The 13,173-nt window shown below is 38.3% G+C and overlaps 1 protein-coding gene and 1 long non-coding RNA gene across 6 annotated transcripts; one reads left to right on the top strand and one right to left on the bottom strand.

Moving 5' to 3' along the window:
* Positions 1–10: 10 nt before the first annotated feature.
* Positions 11–1,387, bottom strand: LOC306909900. Its single transcript, XR_013788116.1, has 6 exons — positions 1,333–1,387; positions 1,066–1,113; positions 830–888; positions 679–745; positions 425–485; positions 11–248 (listed from the first exon to the last, which is right to left on the bottom strand). It is a non-coding gene; the product is annotated as an uncharacterized lncRNA (long non-coding RNA).
* A 1,367-nt stretch (positions 1,388–2,754) lies between these two features.
* atat1 (alpha tubulin acetyltransferase 1) lies at positions 2,755–13,151 on the top strand. 5 transcript variants are annotated; one of them, XM_079484085.1, is made up of 12 exons: positions 2,784–3,301; positions 3,902–3,962; positions 4,068–4,159; positions 4,311–4,368; positions 4,470–4,583; positions 5,613–5,714; positions 6,171–6,216; positions 7,713–7,758; positions 8,501–8,575; positions 9,624–9,831; positions 11,393–11,496; positions 12,535–13,150. In XM_079484085.1, exons 1-12 carry the CDS (start codon positions 3,210–3,212, stop codon positions 12,830–12,832), a joined length of 1,296 nt encoding a protein of 431 aa, XP_079340211.1. In that variant the 5' UTR covers positions 2,784–3,209; the 3' UTR covers positions 12,833–13,150. The 5 variants fall into 5 exon arrangements, with proteins under 5 accessions (XP_079340212.1, XP_079340211.1, XP_079340213.1 ...); XM_079484086.1 differs by lacking the exon at positions 7,713–7,758 and having other exon boundaries at positions 2,755–3,301; positions 12,570–13,150; XM_079484087.1 differs by lacking the exons at positions 7,713–7,758; positions 11,393–11,496.
* Positions 13,152–13,173: the final 22 nt, after the last annotated feature.

Raw genomic sequence — 13,173 nt, 5'->3', positions numbered from 1 at the left:
TGACAAGATAAACCAGAGATCATTCTTTTTATTAATCATCCCATTATGTTCATGAATCATTACGGTCTTAACATTTTTTTAAACCAAAAACTGGAATCATGAACTTGTTTTACAAAATAGCTCAGGGTGGGCAACTCTCGTGCTTCGGGGGCGGTTTCCTGCAGAGTTTGCCTCAAACCAGCTTTAGGACAACTGCATTGGCGCTCCTAGTGATCTGAAAGACTGATGCATCCTGGCGTTACGTTCATCTGTGGAAAAAGACAGGTGTCAATCAAAATCCTTCGGTTAAACCGCATGCGTATTATTAGGAAAAAAGTGCTCAGAGAAATGTGAATCGCATCATAATGTCATCAGAGACTCTAGTCTAAGGAGTCATCACCGCACACTACTTCCACAGACTAACCACTAACAGAAAACAACAAACCTGCGAGTAGGTGCGCGAGACATGTCCTTCCTTTGGAGACCTTAAATCCACACTTGCAAACCTTGGAAAGGACGAATATGCAAAACACAGTTTTTAGAAAACGACACTTAAATAACAAAACGTTTGTCCAGACCTCATGAGATGTGCTCAAAAATACATGACAAACATCATAATATCATCAGAGACTCTAGTCTACAAATCATCATTGCACAACACTGGAAAATATGTCACCACTAACAAAAACACTCACAAACCTCTAGGTGGATGCACGTGCTGAAGACATTTGCTCTCCTATGGTGCCTTAGATCCACACTTGAAAACCTAGCAGAGGGGGATTCAATGAGACCATATAATGGGATGCATCATGCAAATGCTGTGTAATGCAAACAAGAATCAATGACTTACTCGTTGGCTTTCAACTGTGGAGATCAGCTTCCTGCAAACGTATGTGGATCCCATGGAGCCTGAAAAATGTTTTTACAAAATGTAAAAATATCCAAGCCAACACTAGTCGATCACAACTATTACAGCATGTGTTCAGTGCACTGTACATCTTCACAGGTAAATCAGAGACTCTAGTCTAAAGAATCATCATTACATGCAGTAAAGGTACAAATATAAAACATCACTTTCGCACTCACATAGGGATTATTTCTATCACTTGGTTCCATTTTTGGTAGCTTGGTTTCCTATAAAAATACAAAAATTACAGTTTTGTCACATCCTAGAGGCACATTGACCAACATATAAATCCGACCACGTGTGCGAAGCCATAAGCGCAACGCAATGAATCAGGCGTTTCTATTGAAGTATCGATTGTTAAACATAAGGCACGTTTTAAAGATGCAGTAACGTATTGTGTTTTGTATCTCATGCAAAATAAAATTATAAACGTAAACTAAATTTACCGTCACAACCACGAACGCTTCAGTCAGCAAAGTAAAGGCCATCCTGCAAGCAGGGCGAGGAATTTAAACGGGTCCTAAAACCATAGATATACATAACTAGATGCCTCACTCGAGCGCGCCAGGCACGTACCACGTAGACGCGTCCGCCATCTTGGAACGGTCAACCGACCTTCACTCACAGTGTGCTAGAATGCCACAACACTGCGCAGCCACTAAGCATGTTTTGGAAAGATTTAAGCTTAATATTGTATATACCTGTGAATTTTGTGGTCAAGAAGGAGAAACCGTTTAGCATTTTTTTTCCATTGCATTTACTCAAGATTATTTAGGAAAGATTGAATATATTAACAGAAACTGGAATGATAGAAATTTGTATAATGATGTGCTTTTTTATACAGAAGATTTTAACTGTAAACAACAACATATTATAGATTGTTTATTCTATAAGGAAAATTCCATATACATAAGAAAAAGTGGGCTCAATGTAAACCAAATTTTTCAGTTTTTAGTAATGACTTCAAATTGTATATAGATCTATTGGAACAAACAAAAAACAAAAAAGCACTGAAAAGATTGTATGCTCTGAAAACATTTAAATGTAGCCTATATGTAATTCTATTTCTTTCCATTTTCTATTTTCGTCTCTATCTGGCAACGAATGTTCATGTGACTTGAATATGTAATACCTCTTGTTCTTATGGTATTGATTTAATAAAGCATAAAAAAAATTGATTCCCTTTCGTCATTATGTTGGTGTAGTTTAAATTTACATGACAACAAATATGTTTTCATAATCATACACAGCCAGCCAATTGCTCTTGAGCGTTAACGGACCGGTTTCTAAAGGGTTGCCAGATATGTGAAACAAATCGTTCACGACGAGCCTATTGCGTCCTTAGTCCAAACAACAGTACTTCAAATTCATATATTAAATAATTTTAAGATTGACACATATACAACAAAATCCTTCCACCCTTAACCTGTGGATAAAACAAACCGGAGCAACAGTTACAAAGCAACCCAATTCCACGTCAATACCGCAGACTTGGCAACACAGAGCGGCTCGCACCGTTCCAATATGTCGACCTACTACGGCATCTAGTTATTATATATATATATATATGCCTAAAACTGCCAACAGGGTAGATATATATATGCCTGATTAAAAATACAGGCACGCCTCATTTAATATAGACATATTAAATAAAATAGGTATACACTTAGCTTCTCACTTTACTTATACAATGCACACCAGCAAAACCTAAAGGAAATATAAGAAACTACACTGTATTTTATTGATTTTAATTTTTAAATTGGATGCGTTTAATATAATCAATACAAATGTTTAAAAACGAAAACAATGAAGCCATGCAAAATTGAAGGGATGGTAAAACATTTGCCTAGTAAATGTGTTTGGTTGCTATGCACCACATTGTGCGTCGTTGCCAAGAGGAAACGGAAGCAAGCACGTTCCCGTAGTAGATTAAAGTCTCAATCGTTCATCTTTTCGTATTTCCCCACAGCCGTAAATATTTGCAGAGATTTAGCGAATCGTCTTATTCAGTGTCCATATTTTTGGGGCTTTTATTCAATCTTGCAGACGTTTGTTTAACAAACAAAACACTGCGGCGGCTACGACCAGCGATCATCATCCCGCTCAAAGGGAGTGACACACAGACACAATGGGAGGACAGATGAAGCATTAATAACACCGCTATACATCCAACGTGTTATAGCGTCAATAATAAGGCAGCTGCAGTTGAAAGTGCATGTCAGTGGTGCGGTGAAAATCGATTAAATGCGATACATGTGTCTGAATCTCCCGTCGGCAGGGCATTAGAAGCGTATGGTCTTAAGATTTTGGATCTGTTCTCACAATGGATTTCCCTTTCGACTTGAATGCGCTTTTCCCTGAGAGAGTGTCAGTGCTGGATGAGAACTTGACTGCTGGTCGGAAAGCGCCTGGGAGGTAATGTCTATTTGACTGTGACTTGTGCGAAATAAGTGTAATCTTTTAAAAGATTCGCCACCTTTTGCGAAGTCTTTACTCCTGTGTCCGAAACATGTGCATTATGTCTAATCTGCTTAATGTTATGTCTATCCTGTCGGTATATATGATAAGCAGCATGACGTCAGATGATGCAAATGTCCTTTCTTTAGTAAACATCTCCGCATTGAATCTGACATATGCCTGCTTTTAATATGTATCGATGGCGATTCAGCAGGACAGTCACGACATTGTAATTAAACAATAATGAGTAAATATAAATGCATTTATAAATTGTGACGTGAAATTAACGCTGTGGTAAATATTTGCATTGCAATAAATCCAATTCATACAGAAACACAGTACAAAATAAAAGCACAGACCTATAACAAGAATACGTTGTGACAAGACATTGTAATACATAATGATTTTGGTTTTAATAGTCATGTTTGACATAATAAAGTTAAAATTTTGTACTGTCAGCTGACCACAAAATAAGACCACTGTATTTTATTTGTTGCAAAAATACAGTTTTTTGTGAGCATGACTATCTGTTATTCAATAATACTTTTCGTTCTCTAGACCAGATCCTCAGATTCAGATAACCACAGTTATAGATGAACTGGGAAAAGCCTCTGCTAAGGTAATCGTAACCGTATGGGAACTATTCTGTTGCGTCTTACGGTTTACATGTCAATCACTGTCAGCTTCAGTCCGTCATGATGTTTGTTTGTTTGTTGATCCTCAGGCACAACAGCTGCCTGCACCCATAACCAGTGCAGCAAAACTCCAGGCCAACAGACACCATCTCTACCTCCTTAAAGACGGCGAACAGAATGGGTACTTTCACTCTCTCCCTCTACTGTACTCCATTAAAATGTCAATAAAGCGGACCTCTCTCCATCCGGTTTCCACGTCCATTACTTACAGATAGATTCACTTCTGCTGCTAATATCTATTAGTAAACTCGTCTCCTTGTTTCTTTAAACAGCGGGAGGGCTGTTGTAGTTGGATATCTGAAGGTTGGATGCAAGAAACTCTTTTTACTTGTAAGTGTTTCTGTTTTTGGCTCATTAGTAATTTAATGTTGCATGGTGCCCGATTCATTCTGAAGCTGATGCCATCAGATGTATGTTGTATTTGTTTTTAGGACCAGCAGGGGGCGCACGTGGAGACCGAGCCTCTGTGTGTGCTGGATTTCTATGTCACTGAGACTCTGCAGAGACATGGCTATGGCCTTGAGCTCTTTGACTTTATGCTGAAAGTAAGTGCTGTTTGGGGTATCGCATTAAACCGGTATTGTTATTCACGATTTTAATATAGTGTTCATATTACATATATGATAATATTGCAAATATCATATGACAATCCAATGTAGTAGGTGGCGGTTTTCCACCCATTAAACATTTTGCCGTATGGCCCACAGTGATTTCAATCTATCTTTCTGTCGAGGCTGTGCAATAAATCGTGATCGGTTTTCAATTTTGCTGTCCATATGTGTCCAAAAATGATGAAAACGAAATAATTATTGTGCCACATTACGTCTCGCAAGGATTCTCATTTCATGTGTTATATATTGACAGCGCACCTCTGTACATCACATCATATTTCTGTTTTTCATAAGCGTGTCATGTGTTCTTTAAAATGTATTTCAATGTTTGCATGCACTTTGTCTATTTTGTACATTTCTTTTTTCAGTTTAATCCATTATAAAATTCAGTCAATGAGTAATCGTGGTTTCCATATTGGCCAAAACAATCATGATTATTGTTTTATCATAATCGAGCAGCCCTTCTCTCGGTCGACCTGCGCTTGTATGTTTAGTGCGATTCTGTGACCAAAAAAAGAGGAAACGGCAAATTTATTTAACATTATTTATTTATTTACTTTACTAATAACATACAATTATCGTGAATTATTTGGGCACAATAGTCATTTAGTGAAAATAGAACTTTTTCCAGCCTTATTGGGAGATTTTTAGGGTTGATTTGAACTATAGTTTACCCGCATGACATTATTTGTTTCCTGGAAAGCAAAAAGGAGATGTTTTGAATAGTTCATATTCCTCTTCCCTGTACTATGAAAGCATATATTGACCATTAAAGTAGTAAGTACATTATGTGCGACAAATACAAGAAGAACTAAATGACAAAATTTTCATTTTGTTTGAACTAATAATATACTTTTTTTTATTATTTACAAGGTCATTTACATTCACTTGCAAAGTGTCTTACTTTACATACTTTATTTGCCCTTATGACCTGTTTTTCTGACATATATTCCCATTAAACAGCACAAGCGGTTGGAGCCCGGGCAGATGGCGTATGATAGACCTTCTCCTAAATTTCTATCCTTTCTAGATAAGCACTATGATCTGAAAAACAGTGTGCCTCAGGTAAGATCCACTTCCATCTCTCAAGTTCTGTCTGTTTGATTTCTGAGAGATAACTGTTAGACTTTCTACAGTTCAACAAACATCTGTCCACACTGAAAGTGAAACCGCATAACACAGTCCCACCCAGATCATATTTCATATTAATAAACAGATTTGCTTTGTAAAGAGATTTATTGTAGACAGGGCTATCAAGTGCAACCATACACCAGTCAAATGTTGTGTTTGCCTTATTGCATCTTATCTACTCAGTAACGTGGTACACCCAATTCTTCCGCGTTTAAAGGAAACATTTTGTGCATCATTCATCTAAAAATATCGAAATCTCAGATTTTTGCATATAATTCAAAGACATCTATCCAATCGGAAAAACAAAAACCCTCAGAAGAGGTGTTATATAACTGTTGTATCGATTGCAAAAGCCGGAAATGATGCATTTCTTGTTTGTTTTTCCCTCAGGTGAATAACTTTGTGGTGTTCAGTGGCTTCTTCAAAACTAGATCAGGTAATGCAGGATCACTTTTGTTTTCGTGATAATGTGGGTTTGGAATGTTGTTTTGTTCCTGTTCCAGTGGAGTTCAGTGAATGGGCGGTGCAGCCTTTTTTTAAGGGGACTAACCTCTTACAACTGTAAGAACCGTTTTTGGGTAACTGGTTCCATAAAGAACTTCTTTAACGTCCGAAGAACCTTTCTGTTTCACAAAAGGCTCTCGGTGGTGAAAAAAAGTTCTTCAGATTATAAAAAGTTAAGAAAGCGATGATTCTTTAAAGAAACTTTGACTAAATGGTTCTTTGTGGAACCAAAAATTGGTAACATATTAATCCCCCACTTTTAAAATAAAGAACTTGTTTATAGACTGATATTTTTCTAATGTCATGACTTGAGGTTTAGTCAAATAAGACAGTTGATTCAATATATTGGTTATGAAAACATTCTCTGTGAATTATTTCACATTTTTCCTGAAAATGTCACATCCATAATGCTGGAATGGCCCATTTCTTTCTTCCTTTTCTTTTAGTTTCTCCACTACAAAGTAACTTGTAAAAAAGGACTTTGGATATTTAAGGTTCCTCATGGAAGGTTCTTTAAAACAAACTGGTTCTTCAATGGGATAAGGAAAAACCTTTTTACAGATTGTGTGATCTGTTTTTGGTTTTGTAAACGTAAATCTCCAATACATTGTATAAAGTAGTGTTTCAAATAACCAGTAGTGAAGATGTCATCATAATGGTGGCATGCTGAATTGTGACTTCTATTTAAAGATCAATAGGCTCCTTAGCCCCGGTTCGCATTTCGCATCTAAAACTGCACGGAAAACGCGAGCCGCGGCGCTTTTTCTAGTCAATGACCCGCCACTCTGTAAAGTTGAACTATTTCCATCTCGATGCAGCACCGAGGCATCTAATAAAATGTGCGCGCCGCACTGTATGCGTGTCACGACCGTGTCTACATTAGACGCAAAATGTGAATCACCCCTTACACTGCAAACGTCTTAAGTTGATTCTCATGTACAGTGGATATAAAACAGACACGTGCTGAGCTTCATAAAGGGCTCCGATGCAAAATGTCACTTACAAGCATCAAAGAGTAAACCCAAGCTCACAGAAAATCACTATGCTTTTGCTGCCTTGCACGCACTGGGATTTCCTTTAGGAAATGCAAATAAGGGATGATAAAGAACCTCTGAGGATCCAGTTAAATTTAGCAAATGACGATTAACACAAACGCACGAGAAATCCTTAACTTTGTGATAGTCCATACCGTTCACTGTTCTCCTTCTGGTTCTTTTCTTTACCGTCTCATATTATGGGATTCAAATTCATTCTATTTCCTCATGCAAACCAGTCATTAACTCGCATTTCGTTTTATTATGTCTAATGGCATTTTACTGCAAACGCTTTTTAATGTATTTACACAATTTTGTTTGAGTCATCAAGCTGTTTACAGTTGATAGTTTCCCTAGAAGTTCCAAACACTTTTGTCTCACGGAATTCTCTCAGGAACGCCTCCTTCCCCTCTGACGGATCAGGGGATGTACGGATTTTTGTAAGGACATTACATATCTCCTTTTCCCCTCCCCATCCCCACTGTGTCCCAGCTTTCCCCAAATCTCTGCTGCTCCGTTTATCCCAGTGGTTTAAGAGAGAGCCCATGTTTATTATAGCTCTATTCCTCTGTGTCCGTGCACTCGATATGACCCCATAACCTCTGCCTGTGTTAAACAACCCAACAACTCTTAATTCAACTCTTAATCAACAAACTTACTCCATCCCTTTCTGTATATGCTTTTCTAAATGCAGTGGAATGAAAGACAATAAACATGTCTGTGAATATTTGATGGTTTTGAGTATTGCCTGATATTACGTGCAGGCGGGGGTCCAACGGCCAGCATTGAAAATGCTTCTGTTTTGCATTGATTTTGTTAACTACATTGTTTTAGTAGCATAAGAACATGAAAGAGAAAATCGAATGCTAAAATGCTCTTTATATTTGGTATGACCCCCTTACACATGTCAGCATGTCCCATTGACATTCATGGTCTCCCAGCATGATTTGACAAAAAGAGCATCTCGGGTGCTTCAACGAAAACAAAGCAATCTGATCTTCTGTACAAACGTGATCAATTTGCCCTTTGTTTAGTGCACAAAATATATTTTCTTGTTTATTTCCAGGTTTAAGAAAAAAAACAGATTTTCAATGATGTCATTTGGACTCTGCTGTAGATTTATGCTTAATCGTACCGGCTGGATTTCTTGGCTCTTTTTGACCAAAACGTTCTGATTTACAGCGGCCCAATTGAGAAAAGTTCCCCCCAAAAAGCCAGAGGGAGAGATCAAACCGTACTCACTAATGGAAAGAGATGGTAAGTTACCGGTAGGCTCCGTGTCATATATTTAACACAATACAGACCTTTATTTGCTGACATTTACACTGCTGAGCGTAAAACTGACATCATCCAGACACCGTAACAAATCGTTTCAGCTGGAAACGCTCAAAGGCCTCCTTTTAATTCATGAAATAATTTATGGTTACGTCCATTAACTGCTTTGGAGTCTTTAGAAAAGAACAGTTGTTCAGAGAACACAGTTTTTTTGTTTAGCTGATATTTGTTGTGTGATCTTTACACATGTAGTGTATGGAGTATGTGATTGTGAACAACAGTCAGCAAAGCTACAGTAAAACACAATACAAGAAAAACAACATGAGACATTTTCACTGAATAGTCATGTTTCAATTCTTTTAAGGGAATACTTGTTGAGCTGGTTCATGCATGCACATGCAAGTTATTCACTAATGCATGCTGCAGATAGTAATGGTATGAACTTTCTCAACCTGGCCAGCGTTAATGTGGTTTTTGCATTTTTCTTTTGTACCTGGGAGATTCCAGTGATGTGGATGTGACATTTTCAGTAACAACTTGAAATATAAATTCTCAAAGAATGTATTTATCATCAATATATTGAATCATCTGTTTGTATTTTACTGAAGCCCTGATGATATAATCCAGACATCCAAAAGATATCAGTCTTGGCATACATTTTTGTTTAGGATAATATACATTTGTTATAGGGGGATGTTTTTGAGACACGACATACTTTGTAGGATTTCTGTGAATTATAATGCAATAATACCCAACAAATGAAGAAGGGAAGGCTCTTCATAGAGCATAAAATATTTACTATAAAGTGGACGGGTATGGATGTGACAAGTCTGTTATGGATGTGACAATTCAATAAAAAGTATGCTTTAAAAACACAAAAAGTGCTTTAAAAACTCTGAGACTTATCATTTGAACCACCAAGTATTGACATCTGACCTATTAGTATGTTGAAAACCTTCTCAAATTTGACATCTGCATGGAATTGCCATACAAAAAATGAAGTTCTGACATCACGTCCTGTCCTCCGCAGTGGTCCGGGAGGAGCAGAGGTCTCTCCCCTGGCCATTCGTCCCCCCCCACTCTCCTCCTCTGCTTCCGTCATCCCCCCAGTCTCGTTCCCTCAGTGTGGGATCCTCCCCCAGCCGCGGCCCTCTCCGTCCCACCGCGCTGCCAGGGCTTCAGCCACGTCCGAACCTCTCTTCCCAGCTCAACGACAACTGCAGGACAAAGCGCACCAGGTACATCTCCCCAACACAACAAGCCCTTCGCATGCAAATATTTACATTGCATCCCCCTCACATTTTTCATCTTGGCGGCTTTGTGGGAATGAAAGAGTTGGTTGGCTTCGAGTCACTTCCTGTGTCGGATGAATGCACGGGCCACTTGTCAACAGGAATTCTTCTCATTAGTGCATCATTAGTTTATGGCTGTGTACGGCTCGCTGTCTGTCTTAAACGTAAACCTCCTTGGTCATTTTCTTTCAGTGAATCTCTAAACATTCTCTCTCTTTCTTTCCCTGTTTCATCTCTGACATGCTCATTTGATACATTAACTGCCCCATTATGTCCATTGTGTTTCCTGACCCCGTAACTCATTCGTTTGATGAACTTTGGTTTTCTTTAAACCACACACACTTCCATTTTTCTCATTCTGTTACGTTCACTCATCTCATGCTAGCTCTTTAAATAGATCTAGGCTTAGCTTTCATTGACCCTTATTCTTCAACGTCATTGACCTAAACATGACTGTGGTTTTTAACTGGTTGGATAGGCCCTGTTAGATTTTGCTTTATGAGTGACTGAATGCCGCCATTTTCTGGTTTGATAAGACAATAGTGACTTTTTTACTTTTCTGTATCTTATAGACCCCTATAAACTGAGATTTTACAGTTCAGTTTAATATCGGCTTAAACCCCACGTGTGGAATATTCTCTGACCTGACGATTTGAACAGCGAGAAATAAAAGCAGTTGGAAAAGATTTGCGTTGTTCCTATTTAATCATTAAACCGTCGGTTGACTGGTCTCATTGTTTATTTGCCCTCTTTCCGTGGAACACGTTATTAACGTTATGAGAACGTTATTCATTCTTCTCATTTCCACGGAAAACAGAACGTCACGTCATGGATAACATATTTGGATTATTTGTTATCATGTGACACGTGTATCAATGACATGGATGAACAAGAAAGATATGACATCTTGTGTTCAAGAGCTTGAATCTTGATTTAATTTAAGATTTAAAGGAATAGTTCGTCCAAATATGAAAATTCTGTCATTTTTTACTCGCTTTCTTCCGCGGAATTCAAAAGAAGATATTTCGAAGAATGTTGGTAACCGCGCAATGGCGGCACCCGTTAACTTCTATTATACGGACACAAAACCAATGAGTCAATGAGTACCGCCACGGTTTGGTTACCAACATTCTTCAGAATATCTCCTTTTGTGTTCTGCGGAAAGGAAGAAAGTCACACAGTTTAAAATGACAAGAGGGTGATTAAATGATGACAGAATTTTATTTTTGGTCTCCAAAACCTGTTGTTTTATATCCACGTGAATCTTTGTCCTTGGATTAAAATAAATCACACTTCAACACACAATCATTAAAATTTTTATGTTCAATTTAATTTTTTAAGTTTGGACTTATGTTTCTGTTTGTTCCCTTTTTTACTTTCTTTTTCTGTCACCGCATTCACCCCCTTTGTTTTTTCCGTCCTATATTTTACCGCCCACCCTCTTCTCCTGGTTCCACCACTCTCTTCTATCGCTGTTGTTTGTCCACTTTCCTCGAATCCCGTATAGTCATCAGGGTCTGGTTGCCAGGAGCAACCTCTACAGTCGCCATATCAACAGCGGGGACCTCGGGCAATTATCCAGCGAACGGCACAGCGCTTTGAAACTTCCAGGTAAGGAAGCGTGTCAGCCGCCCACCGCGGCTTGACGCGTAGAGTTGCGGCATTAGTAAACCGTTAGCAGCTGTGGTGTGTGTTCCTCAGGGCTCGAGGAACAGGCAAGTGCAGCGGAGCATAAAAACACAACAGAAAGTTCTGTCATTTCTCACGTAACCTTCATGAGAGTTTAACCCTGGTCATGGTTATGCATAACTTTACTGGTTTAATGAGTGGTTAAATAACTAAGTGTAATACCTACGCCTTCACAGAATCGACACCCACAGAAAGCTTAGCGGAATATATGCCTGTTTGTTTGTTCGGCGGTATAATATTACAATTGCTAATACTTACAGTATAATTTTTTTTACATCATAAGTATTACATTTCAACATCTAACTTGGCAGTGAAAGATACCACAAATGAGTTGAGAATATAAAAAATAGATCTCACGATTCTATGGTATAGACCGTTTCATCGGACAAGCGCCCCCAGTTAACTTCCGGTCTTGGTCTTATAATATAACAATATTTCATTTATGTTAATATTAATTTATATTATTATTTTAGTAAATAACAATTTTATTATAATAATAACAATTAGTTTTATGTTCATTTTATTAAATTGAATGGTAAGTTGTGTTTCAATTAAAGAAACCGTATGGTACAATCACATCTAGTGGTTGAACTTGGTATCGCAGTCTAAATATTGGAGAGACAAGTTTAGCCAAGTAACGAATCTTCTCGGTTTCAATCTAAAGGGCCTCTATTGTTTGTGAATGTGTCCTGGAAGTAAAGGTGGGGTCACAAGTGCGCATTCGCAGGAATGTTTGTTCGCGTTGTTAAGCTGAAACTGTCCATAAACATTTATCCTGAAAAGCTTCTTTGTAGGCGTGGTTATTACATCACAAACTTTGTACGATTTTCTTTCACTTATTTTCTCTCCACCCAGATGTACTTTAAGTCTTCACTCGCTTGTTGCTCTTACTTTCCACAAATCATTTCCTTTTCTCAGTTTCCTATTTCTTTCTGTCCATCTGTCATTTTTCATCATCAGACCGCATCCTCAAGGGCAGGTTGTCTTCCTTCCAGCACTCACCGCATCTAAGAAGGATCACCAGCAGGAACAGACCTCCATAGACCCCGAGCGAAGAGAAGAGCTACGCAGTGACCATAAGCCTAAAGGTATGGAGAGCTGGTCCAGAGCAGGAGAAGACAACTGGAGGAAGGATGGGAGATCTGAGATGGAGAGGGGTGGAGGGAGAGGCGGATGGTCCTGGACAGTTGGGGAGAGCCGCTGTAATGCTCAGTGGTTCCGGGAGAAACAAGAGTACCGCAGCACGCGCCCATGGTGATGGCACGCTGAAAGGATGGTGAGAAAAAGAAATAAACTGTTGGATTGGAAAAAAACACAATGGAGTTGGTGAGAATAATGAAGCGTGAAAAAATAAACAAGTGTGGAAAAAGGAGCTTTGATGCCATTATAAATAATATCAGCAGCAATGTGTAATGCCTGTTTTAATACCTCTTTTTAAAAAAAAATTTGCAGTTCTTTTTATATTTCAGATACAAGTTTCTCACAATTTTGTCCAAAACGTCTTTTACAGAAACATCCAAATGCTATTTGTTCTTTCTCTCGTTAGATAATTAAATAAAAAATGGAGTAAAGTTTGCATCTTTGGTCACTTTTTCTTTT

The sequence above is a fragment of the Barbatula barbatula genome, assembly GCF_947034865.1.
Source record: "Barbatula barbatula genome assembly, chromosome: 21".
NCBI classification, from domain to species: Eukaryota; Metazoa; Chordata; class Actinopteri; order Cypriniformes; family Nemacheilidae; genus Barbatula; species Barbatula barbatula.
Note: the sequence above shows the minus strand (reverse complement) of the source record. Positions and strands in the feature narration are given on the sequence as shown.